This window comes from Podarcis pityusensis (genome assembly GCF_964106645.2).
Source record: "Podarcis pityusensis genome assembly, chromosome: 5".
In the NCBI taxonomy this organism is placed as follows: Eukaryota; Metazoa; Chordata; class Lepidosauria; order Squamata; family Lacertidae; genus Podarcis; species Podarcis pityusensis.
In genome coordinates, this window is record NC_138032.1 from 27,923,434 (window position 1) to 27,943,684 (window position 20,251).

The window sequence follows — 20,251 nt, forward strand, 5'->3', positions numbered from 1 at the left end:
GCCTAGCTCCAGGTGGGACCTGACTGCTCCATGGATTCACCAGTATAAATTCCTGTGGGGTCATTTCTAAATTAAATTACACTTCCTCTGAATGACTGGGTTTGTTGTTTGGGGGTTCTGAATTCACTGCTGACACTTGAGGCACAGGTGGTCTTGTCGCACGGAGTGCTTTCCATCATCTTAAGCTCATGGCACAACCACAGCTGTAGCTGGGCAGGGTTGCAGTAGTCCAGGCATGGGCAAACTCCGGCCCTTCAGATGTTTTGAGACTACAATTCTCATCATCCCTGACCACTGGTCCTGTTAGCTAGGGATGATGGGAATTGTGGCTCCAAAACATCTGGAGGGCCGGAGTTTACCTATGCCTGCAATAGTCTCAAGTCTAGCAGTCAGGATATAGTCCAGAGTCAAACCTGAAGTGCAGTCCCATAGAGGTCCAGGAGAATTCAAGCCAAGGTCCATCAACATGGGCAGTTGAGCAGACACAGCACTTCAGCTCTGTTGCCCTTTGGAACTTTGCATGCTGGCTGCAGCATCTGGGCTTGATGAGGCATATCACCCTTACCCGTTCCAAGCCTACTCCAGCTGAGGAATCACACACCTCCTCCCAGAGCTAGCGAGCCCTAACCTGGCTAGCTAGGGAGCTGGGCTGTGGGCCCTTGCCTGCCTCAGCCTTCTTGAGTCCCCCTTCCATTGCTCCCTACCTCTCAGTGCCCACCATGTTCATGGAGACAGGCCCATCCCCCGGCTCTGGTGATGGGTCTTGCTGCTGTGGTTCCTGCGCACTGATCCTCATTCCCTCACCATCCTCTGTAACCCTGTGAGTACTTCCTTCCCCATCCCCTGCATGCCCCAGTGTGTCCTGGCTACACTCCTCACAGGGATCCTCTTTCACCTCTCCCTTCTCGCTGTCATCTTGCCAGTTCATGGCATACAGCTTCCCTAGTGAGGGGAAAGGGTTCAATGGAAGATAGTCAGCCAGGATCCCAGAAGTTATTTTGGGGGGAAAGGTATGCATGTATGTGCATGAGTGAACAAATCTGAAAGCACTTCTTACCTGTGACTGCTCAGAAAAATAATGTGCCATTCCTGTGTTCCCTAATGGAACTACTGGGTAAATCTGTCTGTCATTAAAGCTGCATATGTAATCCTGAACAGTATGTCCTAGTACATGCATATTAGCAGAGAATTCAGAGCAGCTTTGCTAAAGGAAAACAGTGATAGGTGTGGCAAAACCACAGGCTGGGATAGGCTGATTTGGCACACAATCTGAAGAAAAATAATTTATATTCAGCATCCAGAATCCTTAGGTTGCCCTGAGGTGGAGGTTGATTAAAGCAGGTACTAAAAATCTGGAATTCTCAGTAGTCTTCTACTAAAATCTTTACTGAAAGCTAAGAATTGGTAACATGACATAAAGGGTTAAAAATACTTTGATGAGCATTAATCATAACAGTAAAGAACAGTAGCATAGTAACTTTATTATAATTTAATGCAGGCACCCCCAAACTTGGCCCTCCAGCTGTTGGAACTACAATTCCCATCATCCCTGACCACTGGTCCTGTTAGCTATGGATGATGGGAGTTGTAGTCCCAAAACAGCTGGAGGGCCAAGTTTGGGGATGCCTGATTTAATGTCTCTCTTCCTGTACAATTAAACATTCTGAAGAACCTGAATAGCAGCAGATGGCCACATAGATTATTAATTTTAAAATGTACTCTGTACTATGAGGCATATCTGTTAACACATATGAAAGATTGACAAGTCTCATTTTCTATGAATACCCCAGCATGGGCAATTAAAAAAATTGTTTACCTAGTAGCTTTCTGGATGGCTGAATAAAAAAAGGACCAAATATCATCTTCAATCTAGAGAAACTATAGAAGTATACTTTCTATAAACACCAACTTCACTAAATTAAATAGCTGACATTTGGAAGGCCTATACTGATCTCTACATGTAAACTAAGATGGATGTATTGATGATGTATAAATGTTAATGTGAACTGACAATGTTTTTTCCTTCTTCTTGTATTGCCCGCCCCCATTTTTGTATTTTTCCTTGATTTTTTACTGCAATTTACTTTAATTAAAATATTTGGGTACACAAAGGTATTAGAATAAGTCATATGAGGCTAGCTCATAAACCTCTGTAGGAAGGGAAAGGAAACACTTATGAAATTTTGATCTAGTTTTTAAGACTTAGAGAGACAGGGCTGGGCTTATCCAGTATTTAAGATGAACAGTGTATGTGTTTTGGCATATCACAAGTTCTGTGAATGTTGTTATCTATGAGGTTGCCTGCTGGACCAGTCAGTAAAGAACAGCAGCCACATCCAAAATATGAGCTATCCCTTTATTATTTGTAAACCTGTTATGTATACGATATAGTAGGATTAATCCTCCAAAGTTAGCAACTCTGTCATGTGGACGTCTGTGCTCAGTTAACCACGCACATGCTTTTATTCTACTGAAATAAACAAAACTTTGAAATGCACAACTTTGGAGGGCTTATGCCCATTCTTTTTTAAGGAGCAGGGTGAATGCGCTACATCATTGTGAATATCCGTATCAGGGTGGGGAAACTGACCACTGGGAAAGCTGGCTGGGGCTGATGAGAGTTATAGTCCAACAACATCTGGAGTGTAAAAAATCCTAGTCTATAAGACATAGGCCTTCATATATGCTTACATTTATCTATCCTTCCCACAATAGAATTACCACTTACTAGGACAAGATTACAAGGCATGTGATGAAGCCACCTTGTTGAAGCTAAGCAGGTCAATGCTGGGATAGGAAACCACCTAGGAATCCCATGTAACACATTTTAACTTCTGGGATGCAAGGAAGGCAGGATATAAATGTACTAAATAGCAAGTTCTACTGAAGCAAGAAAATTGTTTAAAAAACCTTCAAGAAGTGAAAACATCACTCCTGAGCAGTGATTTACATATAAGCTAAACAAGCTATAGCTTAGGGCCCCACTCTCTTGGGGACCCCAAAAAAATTTAAAGAAAAAAACAACTGGATGTACATTTCCAAAATATAAGATAAAAAACAAATAAAATAAAACTTACATACAGCAACAGTGTTTTTTGTTGTATAGGCTCCTACTATGTAAGTAATGGGCCCCGCCTGCTAGCCTGCTCCCTAAAATATAACTTGTTTGCTCATTTCTATATCAATTACTCTGATAAAATACATATTTTGTTATTTGCAAATGGCTTTAGATACCTATCAGGTCCATAAATTACCATATAGCATATATTCAACAAAAAAACAGCAACAATTTGTTGTTGACAAAAGACAGCTGGACATATAAAGGGCCCCAGTACCTTCAGTAGCTTAGGGCCTCATCAAACCTAAATCCGGCCCTTCTCCTGAGCAAGTAGTGGGCTGGCCCCAATGAAATCTAATGCGGCCTGTGGAAAAGAAGGCCAAGCACAATACATACCGTTGAAATGATTAATTTAACGGAGGAGGTAGATATGAATTCAAACTCTGCGAAAACTAGGTGTTCAGAGGATAGAACTTGTGGATTTCAGTGCTGTTAATATACTTAAAATCAGCTGTAACTCTCATCCTTGCTGTAGAGAAAAAAAATCCCCGGAGGGTGGAGGGAAGGAGACACAGATGCCTACATTCCTGTCATATCATCAATTCTCTCTGAAATGGTTTCATGTCCACACCTCCCACATTAACAGCAGTGCCTTTTCCTGCAATTTTATCTTACCCATTTCTGGTTTAATCTAATCTTTCCAGCTGTCTGCATTCTTATAAAATACTTACTCTTCATACACTTCTCGATATAATACTAAACTACACTGTTATTCTCAAAGTTGTATCTCCATTTAGAGTCTGTCTTAAGAATGTTTTGGGAAGCGTCCATGAATCACTCATCTGCCTGCACTTTTCAAGGACATTTGAGTCTGGATAGATTAAAAGAAATAGCTTCAAATGGTATAGTTTTCTGTTGGAAGAAGTGGGCGGTTGAGAAACACTTTGGTTAACTAGGTCTGAATGCTTGAGCTGCCATAAAAATGATTATTTTGCAAATGGAGAAAAAAGTTCTGAACAAAATTAAGGTTGTAGTTAACCAGGTTTCTGAGCACTTCAGAATTTTGCTACAAAGTATAAGCTCATCTCTTCTCCAGATGAAAAATTTCCCTCAGAAGTAGCCCTGTAGATCTCTCAAAGATCAATTATCTATTATGCCCCTCCCACCATTTTATCTCTAGCTTGTCCATGTACAACCACAGTGAAATCTAGTCTGAAGGGAAGACAAAGGAACAATAAAAGGAAGCAGCAGGTGAACAAATTCACTTAATTGCAACCAAACTGTTAAAACTAGATGTTTTTATCAGTGGAACTTATGAAGTGCTTTTTTCTGTAAGAGGACTTAATGAAATCTTATACGCAAGTATTTATGTTAAAATTGGGGCTTTTTTTCACCCAGAGGTCACTGGAGCTCAGTTCTGCCACCTCTCAGGTAGGCACCACTGCCATTCTAAGGGAACAAATGAGAAGTTCATGGTGAGCTCTGACACTTATTTTTCTAGAAAAATAGACTGGTTAAAATATATAGGAAAATACAACTTGGACCTTTATGGAAAGAAATAAGGTGTTCCATAGAAATCAATGCATTTGTCTTAGATAATTATTTCATGCATTACAGTAATTAATCAGCCTGGTCAAATCAAATTGATGACAGATGTACTATTACTTACACATTCAGAATATTCACTAGTTACATTTCTATTATTAACCCTATCTTATGAGTCCACTGTTTAAGAAGCTTAAGTGCCAGATTTCTTTGTCTCTTTCTTGTCATAATAATCCTACTCTTTTAACTTTACCATCTAGAACAACTTCCTTGCATTAACAGACTTCCATCTTTTACCCACCTAGTCTCTTTGATTCATGACTCACTACTGCTTATTAAACTTTTTTTTTTTTAAACCAAATCTTAGAAGTTCAACTGTTACCTTGCTTTTATTAGTGTTTCTGGATTGCTGGTCATTATGTCCTTCTGTGTACCCTCGTATGATCTGCTGTTAGTCTCCCTTCACCACCCCATCTCCAATACATTTTAAAAAGAAATGCCAACATGCAACCAGGGTTTGGCAATTATTTGACTATAGAGATAAAATCCAGAGAATATCCCCCTCACATGAAGATTAATTCTCAAATGAAAATCTCTCCTTCCTTTGTTGCTTGCATTGCTTTATAGATTGTAAATCTCCTGGGACGAGTATCTGTTCTGTCATACTTTGCGAAGTGCAATACACATAGATAGCGCTATATTTATCAACATCATCAACATGATTATCATCATTCTTTATTTCATGCTGCTGTTATAGGGGGAGAGCAACTCCTAAAAGATTCTTTCCCTCACAACTAACCAAACAACATTTATTTTACAGTTATTTAGGTTGTATATTTATGACTAGAATATTGGGCTTACTAATTTCCACTTCTTTTCATAATCTAAACAAAGACGTTATACTGTATTCTACATTTAGAATCTTTTTATTACATGACAATAACTTGCAGCTGGAATGTTAACTGGGTACTCTTCCATTTCTGTGCACCCTCGGGAAAGTTCTTTCCTAAACAGAATTGTGGCAAATTGTTTGCAGGCACCAGATTTGGTGTAACTGAAAGAGAATCTCAATCCCTGTATATTACGTATATGCATTAGTTTGGGGATATACTGTGTCTCACATACACAGAGTGGAAATGTATTTCTTCTCCTCTGAAATTGTTGGGAGTTTACAGTAAGAAAAACCAAAATGTTGTTCTTTGCTTCCTCTTCCATACTTCCAGAAACTTTTCATTTTTGAGGAAGTTGTTCCAGGAAATCACATGGCTTCTTAACACTGAAAGTTTCACTCACTTAATGCTTCCACAGAAGCAGTTGCTTTGATGCAGCCGTAACAGTCACTGTGCCAGAGAGATCAACGTGGCAGAAAAGCAACTTAAGGGATAAAGGAAAAAAGCAAAATAAAGCTCAATTTCCCCTTCTGAGCTGCCAGAACAGGTCACCAACTAGAGACAGAACCTTCATGATTCTGGATCCCATGGAATCAAAGCAGTTAGGAGATGTGTCAGTTATACTACAGAAAAAACAACAGAACTAGTAGGTAAACTTCTATATTAAAAGCATACTGACAGTATTCTCAATTCTTTGGATTCTAGAGTGATGTCGCAGCAGTATCAGGTCAAAGAAGGGCAATGATATGGGATACTGTCTCCCCCTGAACAGACAGCCACTTTGATTTACATATACACCCACTAAAAATAATTTTGCAGTACCAGGTATAGTATTTCTGCATACGGCTCTCTCACAAATGCTGAGAGCCTAAAAACAAAATACTGTAACTTGCCATAACACTCTCTCTGGAGGGGAGATATTACTTTTACTAGAGATTAAACCTTACTTCTCAAATAGTGGGTCAAACCCACCTGGGAATGAGCAAAAGATGCTTGGAGTGTGCATGCAAAGTTCCAAGAAGAGAAAGGATCTGAATTTCAAAGCTAATATTGTTAGCTATAATAGCATTGTGACAACATTTTACTGAATTACTAAGTAAGTAACACTATTAGGATTTGATGTTGGAAAAAGTATTCACAAATGTTGCAGAATGCAGAGCACCTTTGGGTATTTGGTGCAGAAATGCAATCTGGGAATTTGCCAAGTATACAGCCCTGCAACATATTGGAGTCCAGTTGCCTCATATTTTTCAGGTGAAAGAATGGAGGAATGTTTGAAAAACACACACACACACACACACAGTCAAAATCATGGTCAGAGGCAAAAGTAAGCAATAAATGTGAATTTTGTCACTGTATCTTATAGGGTAGGTTTTTTCACAATTGCATCCCTCTCTATTCTCCATCCAAGCAGAAATGAAAGACTCAAAGATGGTGCAAAGTGGTCCAACGAGGGGCTGAGAAGGGTGTGTGGCCTGAGAAGAGCACTGAGGGCCAAAAAGAGTCCTGGAGGGCTTCATTTGGACCTTGGGCCCGAGGCACCCTATCCCTGTCATTGATGGAGCAGGATGTGTAACATAGAAATATGAATTTTCATCTATTTAGAATTCACCCAATATAACTCCTGTTGGAAAACCCACCTCCATGGGAGATGCCTGGGACTATAGGATGAGAAAGCTCAAAATGGGGACACGCATACAGAAAGGTGTGCATTTAACCAGGTACAATGTGCCTAAAATAAAGGCCGCATCTAGGATTAGGGGACAGGACTACCAAATCAGAGATTTAGAGAATGAACCCAGGAATGTTCTAGTAGGGAGGTTTGGCATGGCAATTTAATTATCAGCGAAATGTTTTGCTTAAGTTCTAGTGGACCCCATTTCCTTTCCTGAATGAGAAGCAAGTCGAGCGCGCGGAGAATTTCCCCTACACTTTTCTAGGATGCACCTGTTCAGTCCTGGGAAGAACTAACGAATAGCCCTAAATTCGAGTGAGGCAACTTCCATTACTTTTTTCGCTATCAAGTCAGGCCGTCGCCGCTCACCCCGTAACAACAGCGAGAAAGGAGGAGGAGGAGGAGTTGGAGAAATCTGTGGAGGACCCCCTGAGAGGGGAGGTAATTCACTCACCTCCTTCTTGGTGACAAGGAGCTGGTAGAAGTCTTTGCTGGGCGCCGGGGCCTGCCCTCGCGCCTCGAACAAAGTGTCTGTGAGGAGCGACGCCATTTTAGGACGCCAGCGGCCAATCGCTATGGCAACCAGGAAGGGGCGGCCGCACGGAGAGGTCACGGGAAGCCCAGCCTCCCCTCTTAAAGGAGACGGGAAAGCTCCTCCGTGCTGGACGTCGGCGGGTCTTACACCACCCGCGAACGTACGGGGGGGAGGAAGTCTCTAAATCGGGGCGAAACCGCCAACGGGGAGGCCGCCGCCGCCGCCAGCGGCTTCGCTGACCCTGTGGGGGATAAACGCTTGCGCGCACCCCGGGGGTGACGACCCCAGCGGAGGGATACCTCTTTTTCAGCCAAGGAACGTCTGAGACGAGCGGAGGGGGACGGCAAGGATAGAACCGCCGCCGATCCTTGACGTGTGGGAGGAGAGGGGGGGGCTGCCGGCTCCGCGGCAGGGAGCGCCAAGGCGGGCAGGAGGAGAACACCCGCTGCTGGCGAGTGGGGGGGGGAGAACGGGGGCCCCCGGGCCCCTTTGGGGGTAAAGTAGTCCCCGGCCTCCCCCTACGCCGCTGGAGGGGGTACGGTGCGGAGGCAGACGGCGCACTGATCGGTGCTGCGGCTTCAGCTGATAATTGAAGGGAAGAGGCGCCGGGCAGGACAGAAAAGGAGCCGGAGAGCCACAGAGCGCTTTTGCAGAGGCCGCGTCGGGATAAACTAGGTACTGTGGCTCGAGGCGGACCAGGCCTGTTTTTCAACGCCGGGGTTTCTGTGGGAGGGAAAGCGACTCTTCGGCTCCCCCCCTCCCCTCCGCCCGTTCTTCGCCGGGGGGCCGGAGTCGGGGAATGTGGGGCGGCGTTGGGTTAGAACATGACAGGGGGAGGTTGGTGGTGAGGTAGTCCCGGGCCAGACGGGGGCGGGTGGGAGAGAAAGGGGAAGGTTGGTGGTATGTGTGTGTGTGGTGGCTTTGAGGCCTTGAATAGGTTTTCAGGAAGTCCTCGCCATAAAGAGGTCTCCTAATATGTACCTAATATACAAGGTGTTGGGGGGGGCGGAGGAGGAGGAGGAAATACTAAACGGAAAAGGTTGGCTTCTTTCTCCCCGACCCCCTCGCTCCGTTCCTAAGAAGAGGAATAGTGAAGAGGAGAAGCAGCCAGGGTGGCAGAAATGGGAGCTGACAAAATGGCCAAACGGCTGCCTGAAGCTTTATCGTCATTCAGCCCTTCCCTTCTTTTCTTCGCCTTCCACGCTCCCGTGTAAGCGGCTCTCTGTTCATGGGATGAATCTGGACCCCACCTTTTATGCCTGGGTTCACAGGAGCGCAGGATGCCCCATATCGCAGCCGTACTCCTCTTTGCGGGCCTACCTTTAAACCTCCCCCCCCCCCCGCCACGGTTAAGATTGGCGTTCTGGCTTGTGGGTGATTAAATACAAAAGGACAATGTCAGTGTTGACACTGCGCCCGGGTTTGTATTCGGCCCTGCTTCACAAACTACCCCCAACCTCTTTGCTAGCCCCTGTCCTCCCCAGGGAGGCCCCTTTTTATTTTGTTTTCTTGAAGTGAGCTACTGAGTCCCACGGAATTAGGCGTAGGGGAGGGAGGAAAGCAGCCCCCTTTTAGCCCAACGGCGGCGTCGGCGTCGACAATAAAAAAAAGAGAGAAATGCTAAACGATCTGCTGACTCCATATTGGCCTGGCTTTGGGGGCTGGGGAAGGGGGAAATCGTACTCTGCTAAGCGGAAAAGGGTGTTTGTTTATCCAGTCCCTTTCGGCACTTGGTCCCATTACTGGAGCAGATTCCTTTCACCCCTATGATTTTAGAGTTGGTTTGTGTTCCTGACGCCTTCGAGAAGAAACTAGCGTGAGGCTTGTTTGCATAACGCGTCGTATTTGGCTATTTACATTCTTTTTTTCTCCTCACGCCTCGCTTTTGTATCTGCCGACTACTACCGGGCTAGCATTCAAACTGATACCGGGGCTTTTGCCAGCCGTACAGGCCCAGCCTCCTGCTGTACAACTTTTATTGTTCCTCCTAATGGCTAGTCCTGTCGGGGTGGGGTGTTCTTCGCAGTAGGGTTTTTAAAGGCATCAGGAATTCGAAAAAGTTTAGATTAGGAACAAGGAAACATTAGGGCGGGGTGAGTGGAAAGTTTTATCGGAGGCTTTAGGGAAAAACAACGATGTATGGAACAAAGGTCCTGCCTGTATCAGAGGCCTACATACTAGGCCTGACTATGTCGCATTTACACAGAGGAAAGAAATGAGATCTTGGCATTGGTCTATGGATTCAGTGCCTGCCATGCATTTGAGAAACGTTTCTAGAATTCGTGTAGCTGGATTTCAGGATTGTTTTCATACTGCAACCAAGATTTAATAGTTCTGCTGTGGATTTTTTTTTTAATGAAAGTAGTTGTTCTCATAACCCTTTTCATCAGCAGGATAATTGATTTCATACAGATTTAAGGCAAGATCCCATTTTTTAAAAAACAAAGTGATTTTCATAACTGTGACTTTATGGAAATACCCTTGGTACTGTTAGGCCTGTCCAACATTTTTTTTCAAAAAAATATTAAGGGGGGATTCAAGGAAAATGGGGCAAGAGTCTTTGCAGTGAAAAGGAGAAACCTTTCATAGCAACCCAAAATGAAGTTTTCTTCAAAACGTGTATACATAAATGTGAACAGAAATGTTGCCCTTTTGGGGGTGGGAGGGATAGTTTTTATTGCTTTTATTGCATTCAACTTATTCTGAAGAAAGGCAACCAATAACTTTGAGACTGTTTAAAAATACTGATATAAAATAAAGCTCTTTTAAATTTAAAGATTTGTCCACAGTTATACATTCAGTCCACCAGAACCTTCAACTAACTTTACCTTTTAAAAAGGTAAACATTATTACCTTGTATTATTTAAGTGCAGCTTTTAAATTACTGCTTGCCTTTCTCTAAAATTTAAGAAAGCTGATGCATTGGAAGTGGTCTAGAAGATAAAAGGTGATGCATGAATAGAAACTAATCTCCAGCACCATCACTTATGTATCAGCAGGTGTTGTGTTGCTGCTGTTTCTGTGTTTTGATAATTTTTTTATGCCTTTCTTTCAGGTACCTCTGACTTTGCTCTATCTTTATGTTGCACACATGCATACAGTTAAAATCAGGGGTAGGCAACCTAAGGCTCGTGGGCCAGATGCGGCCCACTTGCCTTCTCAATCCGGCCCGCGGATGGTTCAGGAATCAGCGTGTTTTTACATGAGTAGAATGTGTGCTTTTATTTAAAATTCATCTCTGGGTTATTTGTGGGGCATAGGAATTCATTCATCTCGCGCCCCCCCCCCCCCAAAAAAATATAGTCCGGCCCCCCACATGGTCTGAGAGATGGTGGACCGGCCCACGACTGGAAAAGATTGCTGACTCCTGAGTTAAATGCTATACAAAATAAGAGTGGCCACCAGATAGAAGGCTGTGTTTGATGCCACTTTAGATTGATTGCTAGGAGTTACATCCTCTCTTCTGTAAGAGAGATGAAAGGCTGTGAAGGAAGCTGTAGAAGATCAAGGCCCTGGGGCTGTATTACAAGATAATACAAGAGAAAGATAATATGAAATAAGAAGTTAGGTAGATATGGGGTGGCTTGAAAAACATGGGAAGTGTACCAAAGTTATGTTGTTCATTTACAGTAAACAATTTTAATATTGTGGAATCTAATCAATGGGATCAATGTTATCTGCTATAGTTTTGCAGCTCTGATACTCCTGAGGGTCTTGTTGCCTTGGTGTGTAAGTGATGCTGGCACCCAGGAACTAAACAATAGTTCAAGTGAGAATGAATATTTATCTACCATATGCTTTGGACTGGTAGGGAGCTACATCTATCAAAAACCAGATTGTAACATGGAGCAAGGAGGAAGTTGTAAAAAGGCCCAAATGACTTGCATGCACCTGTAATTGATATAAAAAGACACCCTGAAATTGATAGCTTCTGATAAGGCTGTTAAATATCAAAGACATTTTTTAAAAGACAATTTTCATAAATAATTTTGTTTCTTTAGCTTAGAAGCAGCTATTTTAAATTAGAATTGGCAAATTTCAAGATATCTAACCTTCAGGAACCGTTGAATATATCTGGACAGCTGTGGTAGAGCAGGAACTCTGAAACCATTTAAAATGTTGTAGGGCAGGCAACAACTGAGTTATGAGAATAAAAGCATCTCTTTTCCACACATCTGAACAAGTTTCATAACTTATTTCCTCTCCCTACAAAACCCTGGTAGAGTGATTCTGTTTGTGGGGGGATTGGGATATCACACAGAATTCTTTATGCCCTTTCCATACTAAAGCATTCATTGGAGAAAAGCATGGCACTTAAAATTGCTATAAAAACCAATGTCTCCAGTGAACATAATTTGGACTTATTTTACATATTGGTCACTATTGAAATTTAAGTGAGTAGCTGAGTTGCCTGCAAGTGTTGTGGAGTTAATAATTCAATAGGCTCAGATAAGCTTGGATGCAAGGACCTCTAACTAAATGTGAATAAAGTGTAAACCTCAAATGCCACATTTCTAGAAGAAGTTAACCTGGCTTAGAATCTGGGCCTTCATTAATGCTCTGTGCGAAAGATAACAAGCTGGTGCCTGTGAGTTGGATCTGAATTCCAAAGCAGCATTATCTAGTCCCTAGTTAGCCCTACCAGCTTCTAATCAAGGCTCAGTAACAATTTTTACTTAGCGTTCCGCTTGAATGAGAATTATTTATATATGTTAAGATTGCCTTTCCATAGTAGGCAAGAAATAGTGAAGAACTGCTGCTGGACAATTAGCTTCTATTTAATTCCTCAGTCGCTTAATCACTGACTTCCTGGCAATTGAGTATATGCTGCATACCTGTGAAGCCATTAATACAAAATGATGCCAATTAGGATTCAATATCTGTCCAATCAAAAACACTGTCAGTATTGTCGATCCTTTAATATTATAACAACAAAAAAGATAATCAGGTTCAATAGAGTAACAAGAAAGTTGTTTTGTGACCCTATGGCTAGCTTTCGAAAATTGCCATCATTTTTATTCCATGTTTATGCACCTCTTTCCCAAGGACTTCAGCATGGTGTACAGTATCTCCTCCATTACCCTTGCCACAACCCTGGGAAGTAGGTTAGTCTGAGTAGGAGTGGTCTGATGTTGAAGTGATCATGAATGAATGGGAATTAGAACCAGAGTCTTACTTATCTAGTGCAATAACAAGTACATAACAAGGCAAAGACCTCTGCCATTCCCTACTTGTATTCGGAGATGACTGCAGCTATAAATGGGTAACTAGTACTAGATTTAGCCCCGTGGCTACTGCAGAGGAAGGGACAACCTGTTTTTCCTCTTACTGATAAATGTTTCTGTAATTAAATAAAAATGGTAGGCTGGCATCTACCCAGTGGCATGCTTGGAATATTTGACAATGAGTAAATAGGCAGTCAGTTAACCTGTTTCAGAACTTGCATGCCTGTCTTAATGCCACTTATTCTGATCATCTGTAAGTGGTTGGATTGTTTGAGCCCCTGAGCAAGGACCTGGAGAACAGAATAGCTCCTGAAAATAAATAATCTGGCATATATTTTAATTGGTGCTCAGTGAGTTCTTCACTTGCAGAATTTCTGTTGCTGGAAGTTCTACTGAAATCACTTCTTACGAAGTCGACTCCAATAATTAAGGTTTAATAATTTTCGTTCTTGTTTTAAGGTGCCATAAGACTTTTGCTTTTGCTGCAAAAGGCAAATGCTTGGCAGAGGTATTTGGAGCTAGTCTTCGGTTTGGCTGAAAGTGAGTTTCCCTGAGCTTCCTTAAATCACCTAGTTAGCCTTTTCTACTCCCAACAGTACTGTTAGGTCTGCCTAGGAATGTTTACTTTAGTAGTAGTAATAATTTATTCAGCTTACATACTGCCCTTTATCAAAAGATCAAAGGTTGATGGACAACATTAAAAACATATTTTATGGAGCATAATAATAAAAACATAAAACAAAGTATAATCGTAGACAGCACAGTAGTAAAAATAATCATCATTACATTCCCCCCACCTTGAACAAGCCATAGATTATTTAATGGCTGAAGGCCTGGGTAAAGAGGAATGTTTTTGCCTGGTGCCTAAAGATATGTAATGATAGTGCCAGGTGAGCCTCTCTGGGGAGAGAATCCACAGATGGGGAGCCACCACAGAAAAGGCCTGTCCTCTTGTTGTCACCCTCTGAACTCAGAGAGGGGGAACATAGGGAAGAGTCTCGGATGACAAGCACAGTGTCCAGGTCAGTTCATATAGGGAGAGGTGGCTCTTAAGGTATTGAGGTCCTGAGCCATGTTGGGCATTTTGAATTGGGCCCGGAAACTAATCGGTAGCCAGTGCAGTCTGGCCTGGATTGGCATTATATTCTCAATTGTATATAGTTTGGAAAAAAAAAAAGTGTGCATTTCCAGTCAATATTATTATTTCTTCATCTGCTGGGCTCATAGCTAGTTTTCAGTTAATCTAGCGTACTGTCTTGGTGAATAAAACAAAGTATAGTGGTACCTCAGGTTACAGACTCCGCTAACCCAGAAATAGTGCTTCAGGTTAAGAACTTTGCTTCAGGATGAGAACAGAAGTCGTGCTCCAGCGGGAGGCCCCATTAGCTAAAGTGGTGCTTCAGGTTAAGAACAGTTTCAGGTTAAGAATGGACCTCTGGAACAAATTAAGTACTTAACCCGAGGTACCACTGTATAAATCAAGTTTAACTAATATTTGGTCTTCAGCTTTTCTGGTGTGTGTAGTTGCTTGAACTCCAAGCACCTCCAGCTACAAAGTAGCAGATATCCTGGGATATGAAGTGGCGCTCCAACATTAAACACAGGAGTGTATCTAGGATAAGAAGTTTGTTGTTAAGTTTATGCCTTAATGGCTGTAGATTTTGTCCATCTGTTTGCCTGCTCAGTCACCTGGTAGTTAGTTATTGGTTCAAAGGGATGTGCTTGAGCAGGGGTAGTCAACCTTTTTATACCTACCGCCCATTAGCGAGCTGGTCTTTGACCGTTATAAATTATCTATCTACCGCCCACTAATGCATCTTTCTTGATGGTAAAATTTCCTTACCACCCACCAGGGATCGATGCAAGGAGGATTCAGCTTGTGCCGTAGAACCCCCTACTGCCCACCTAGAATCCTGAAGCACCCACTAGTGGGCGGTAGGGACCAGGTTGACAACCCCTGTGCTAGGGGCTAGAGTGGGAGTAGAAGGGGTGGTGGGAAGCTTGCAGTTGTGATGGTCAGGAGAAAATGTAGTGGAAAAGCAAATACAGCTATGGACACAAACCAAGGTAGCTGGGCCTCTGAACCCAAGCAACCTGAAATAGGATACAACAATTAGTGGTAATACAACTTTAATTATATATAATTCTGGATGCGATATGAGGAGTACAACTGTATATGTACCTTTTTAACTCGGATAGAATCAGCTGAGCTGTTGATAGGATTTCAGTAAATGATTAGGAGACTGATGATGATGTACAGATATCTTGGTTCTTGAAAGATGTATCTTGCTTAACTTGTCTCATGTGTTAGACCAAGACCAGAGATCAGCTAAAGGCTCAAAAAGTGCACTGTCCACCCAACTGCTGGCTTTCTGGATGATACTATTTTTGGACATTATGTTGAGATGAGCCAGGCTTATTCTTGGCTATTTCTACCAGGACAGCAAGTCTAGCTTCTTGGGGCTGGTGTGAATCCTTGGCCATCCGTTGCATTTACTTTTGTATTAAATAATATTGAGCCTTTCACATGTGGTTCAGCTTGGGAGTGTGGGAGCTGGGGAGATAGCATGTTCTGAACAGGGTTGCTGTCCTTTAGCTTGGGAATTTTCATGTATCCAATGCTACCACTGGAGGTTCAGGTAGCTTCAGTGGCTAGCATTGTCTTTTTCTAGCTCTGGCTGGTTCACTAGCTGTGGCCCCACTTGGGCAGGGATGACTTGGCCACGGTTTCCATGCTGTGGTAACATCCAGATCGAACTATTGCTATGTGCTCTTCTTGAGATTGCCCTTGAAGACTATTTGGAAAGTTAAATGGCAACAAATGTGCAGCTCATCTAATATCTGCTTTAATACAGCTGCGCTGGTTGCCAGGTTGTTTCTGGGTCCCATTCAAAGTGCTTATGTTAGTGTTTCTAGCCCTAAATGACTTTGGCTTCAAATATTTGAAATGCTATATATGGTATGGCTACCATATACTCTCTAACATTGGTGTCAGATGAAGTTTGGTTCTCTAACTGTGCTTATAAAGTCCAAGGTTTCTCTCCTTTTCCCCATCCAATCTTCAGACATGGTGTATCTGCCAATCATACATCTTGTCACTGCTGAATCTAGATTAAGCAGCTTTGCTGAGGAGAAGGGGACTTGATTGGAAGGAAGTAAATTTAGTACATACGTGAGGTAAATACTGGAATAGGTCAGCTTGTTCAACTTTAGCATATTTGCTTCACTATGTGCAAAGTAGAACTGTGGCACAATGCCCTCTGAGAGCTGCAGATGTTAAGTATTAAGAAGTTGGGAAATACAGTAAAGTAGAGCAGTGATTCCCAAACTTTTTTCTCATGGCCACTTGAAAATTGCTCAGGGTGTTAGTGGACCACCTAATGATTTTTCTGTCCATTGTAAAAGTTGTAATGCACTGTGCTGTATGATTTTTAATTGTATTTTTGTGGTTCTTTCTCTCCTCTTTGATTGTATTTTATTACATTCCAGTTTGAATTCTAATACAATCAAGAACAATAAGCCACAATTAAAATCAATTTGAATATTTGATGTGTACACACCACAGACCAGCTTCATGAAACAAGTGTACAACTAGTGGTCCAGGGACCACAGTTTGGGAACCCTTGAGGTAGAGAAATAAATGTGTGTTTTGGTCTAGGAATATAGGACTGAAAACACTGACTGCGTATTTGAACAAAACTTGGATTACAGCTTGTGGGTTGTCAGGGGTGAGACATAGGTTGAATTTGTGTGACTTAGCTCCCAATGGGTACAGTAGGACTAGAGGAGGAACAATATACTGGTAATCTCTCTGGGAGCCTGCACACCAGTGTGGACTGCCCAAAGTATATCTTAGCGTTATGTGCAAACCAAGTCATGCCAAAGGAATTTCTCTTAAGGTATTTGCTAACAAGATTATTTTAGTTAGAGAGATGTGCCGCTTATCCATTAAACATGTGAGATTTGTTACCTATTATTATTTTTTAATTTATGAATCACCTCTTACATATGTGTTAGGGTGATTCAGAAATATCATAAACACAGCTGAAATAGTTTTTAAAACAGTACAGAAATAACTGAAGAGGGATGATCATTGTGTACTGTTTTTAAACCTAAGGCAGATAACTTTTCATCCAGTTGGAAAAGCCTGTCAAAACAAGAAGGTATTCAGTTGATTCTGGAAAGTACTGATAGTGGGCGTCTGTCTTATCCTGACAGGAATGCTGTGCCACAGAACAGGGGCAGCCACACTGAAAGCCCTGCTCTGGTCACTATGAAGTGGTCTTCTGATATATTTGGGACTTGGATGAGAAACAGTCCTAAAGAATGTAGTGTAACCTACTGGGTACATAAAAGTCAGTCTTCTCAAGTAACCTGGTCCTGAACTTTGTGACCTTATATGTTAGTACCAAAACATGGAATTTGACCACTAACAGATTGACAGCCGGTAAAAAAAAAATTCCCAAGCATGATGCTGGTGGTTGCTTGCCATCACAAGAATCCTAGTCACCATGTTCTACAACTAGCAGCAGCTTTCTGGACCAACCTCAAGGGTAGCCCTCATATAGAGCATGTTACAATAATCGAGCCTTGAGGTTACTAGGGCTCACAGTATCCCAATCCAGAAATGGCCGTAATAGTCTTACCTGCTGAAACTGGCAGTCCTAGACACTGAGGACACTTGCACCTCCTCCAGGGAGTATTCAACCCCATCCAGATGGGCAACATATTGACTTCCCAGATCTGGGAACCACTTACCAATGGAGCCTCCATCTTGCCAGGATTGAGAATCAGTTTATTAGGTTTCATCCAAGCTAACACTGCATACAGACACCTTCTTAACCATTCCAGATTCATTTGCTACAGAGACATAGAGATGTATGTATTGTTGACATATTGCTCCATTTTTCCTAATCATGGCAACCAAAGGCTTAGCATAGATATTAAATAGCAGTAGAGACTGCATGGTGCTCTGTGGCACCCCAGAGTTTAAGAGCCAAGAAACAATCATCCAGTTCAAGATGGTTTGAGCATATAATGCCAATCTTGATCTAATTGCATGGACTGCCATTTAGTTTCTGGGCCCAATTTAAAGTGCTGGTTTTGACCTATAAAGCCTTAAATGGCTCAGGACTGTAATAACTCAAGGACTCTGTCTCCTGTATGAACCGCCCCAGACCCTGTGATCATAATCTTAGGCCCTTCTCCATGTGCCTCCTCAGTGAGAGGTCTGGAGAGCAGAAACACAAGAACAGGCCTTTCTGCTGTGGCTTCCCACTTGTGGAATGCTCTCCCCAGGGAGTGTCTACTGGTGCCTTCATTACATATCTTTAAGCATCAGGCAAAAACATTCCTCTTCTCCCAGGCCTTTAATTAGCCAATCTATGGCCTTTTAAACTTTTCAGTAATAATCTAGATCAAGGGTTGTCAACCTGGTCCCTACCGCCCACCAGTGGGCATTTCAGGATTCTAGGTGGGTGGTAGGGGGTTCTACGGTACAAGCTGAATCCTCCTTCCATCGAGCACTGGTGGGCAGTAAGAAAATTTTACCATCAAGAAAGATGCATTAGTGGGTGGTAGGTATAAAAAGGTTGACTACTCCTGATCTAGAACCATCCCTCAAGGCAGTGTTTCTCAAACTTGCACCCCAGCTGTTGCTGGACTATAACTCCCATCATCCCTGACCACTGGTCCTGCTAGTTAGGGATGATGGGAGTTGTAGTCGAACAGTAGCTGGAGACCCAAGTTTGAGAAACACTGCCTTAAGTTTAAACCATAACCATTGCAGGATAGATTCCTCATCTCATAGACTGTCTGAGGATACCATGGTCAATTGTATCAGAAGTTCATAAGAGATTGAGCAAGGGTTTACTCCCCTCCCTCTGAAGGCTGATCCAGTCCTGAGCCCAGATCATAACCCAGATAATTTGCTTCCTACAAGAACGTCTAAAATTGCGCTCAGTACCTTACCCTTAGGTCAGGGTTCCCTTTACCTTACCCTTAAAGTGGATATTTTCAACTGTTAAATGCCATCAGGTCCAAGGTGAGGTTTAAGAGTGGCCACACAGCTGCCTCCTTCAAGGTGCCAGGCACACCCCTCTCATACAAAGGCACATTCACCACACCCTGAACCCACCCAGGCTTTAATTAGCCATGACGGACAAGGGTTGTGAGGGGGAAATAGTTGAATGCATGTTCACAAACACGTTGCTAGCATCATCAGGCTGCAAAAACTGAAGCTGCTTCTAATAGTCAGTGGTCCTGGAATCTCAATGACATAGTTAAAAACAAATGCAATGCTATGACATGTATCCTTAAAGTCATGTTGACTTTAGGAATATTATCAATTGTTGAACCTTACTGCTTTATGAAGGTGGCAAAAGCTGATGTTTGATCACATATGCCCAACCTTGGCCTAAAGTGTGTGTGTGTGTGTGTGTGTGTGTGTAGATAGATATTACTCTTTGAGACTGGTTACCAAGACAAGTTTTTGTGATTTCAGTCGTCTTAGAATGTTGGCAGATCAACCTTGGCGTATATATGTAGAAGAGCAAATATACCCAACTTAGCTTCATCGTCTCACTTTGACGGCTTTCATGAGCAGAAGGTCAATATTAGCATGGAATCCTTTAGGAATTGGATCTTTGTGAATTCCTGTGCAAAGTGACCTGAATCATTCAGACTATTGTCTGCATCAGAACTGAGCAATCCACCACTTTCCCCCCTTCTCCAAGTATTGTGATGCAATATCTTTAAAGGGCAGAGCAATATGGACATGCACAGACTTGGTGCTTTCACTTTCTTAGTATAAAGTCTTAATGGTGCACGCATGTTCATTCTACCAAGCAGTGACCAACCTAATGTAAAATCCTAACCAGCTACACCTGTGTCACTGTGAAAAGTGCAGGTGCATCCTGTTGCTATTGAGTGCGTGTGAACAGAGATAACAGTTGAATAAGTTGAGACTGTGTGATATAATGGAGGGCAGTTTTCTTAAGAGAGTTATGGGGTAGAGGGAGCAAGTGCTTATGTTAGTTTGGCACTGTGTGTCTAACAGCAGGATAGGCCTGCATTCCTGCTATTGAAACTGGAAGATAATATATAATAAAATAGACTACCACTTAGAAAAGGATTTTATTTTTTAAAACCGACAATTTAATATTTGACCAATAAATTGAGTGGTGTCACAGTCTACATTTTAATAATGACATAACAGCAGGTGAGAGGAATAAACAGGTGGTGTGCCATCCAGACTTCCCGTTGAAAATGGTCAAGTATGCATGTAAAATTTAAACCATAAATGTCAGTTTAACATTAACATGT

At 42.3% G+C, this 20,251-nt stretch overlaps 2 protein-coding genes across 6 annotated transcripts in view; one reads left to right on the top strand and one right to left on the bottom strand.

The window, feature by feature from the left end:
- FBXO36 (F-box protein 36) overlaps positions 1–8,247 on the bottom strand; it is a 30,971-nt gene extending 22,724 nt beyond the window's left edge. Inside the window, exon 1 of the mRNA XM_081007016.1 lies at positions 7,623–8,247. Coding sequence (XP_080863142.1) covers positions 7,623–7,718 — 96 coding nt within the window. The 5' untranslated portion in view covers positions 7,719–8,247. The remainder of the gene's footprint in view (positions 1–7,622) is intronic.
- TRIP12 (thyroid hormone receptor interactor 12) overlaps positions 8,238–20,251 on the top strand; it is a 69,907-nt gene continuing 57,893 nt past the window's right edge. For all 5 annotated transcript variants that reach the window (XR_013986733.1, XM_081006845.1, XM_081006846.1 and 2 more), the window contains exon 1: positions 8,238–8,378. The gene's annotated coding sequence lies outside the window, so the exon portion shown is untranslated. The remainder of the gene's footprint in view (positions 8,379–20,251) is intronic.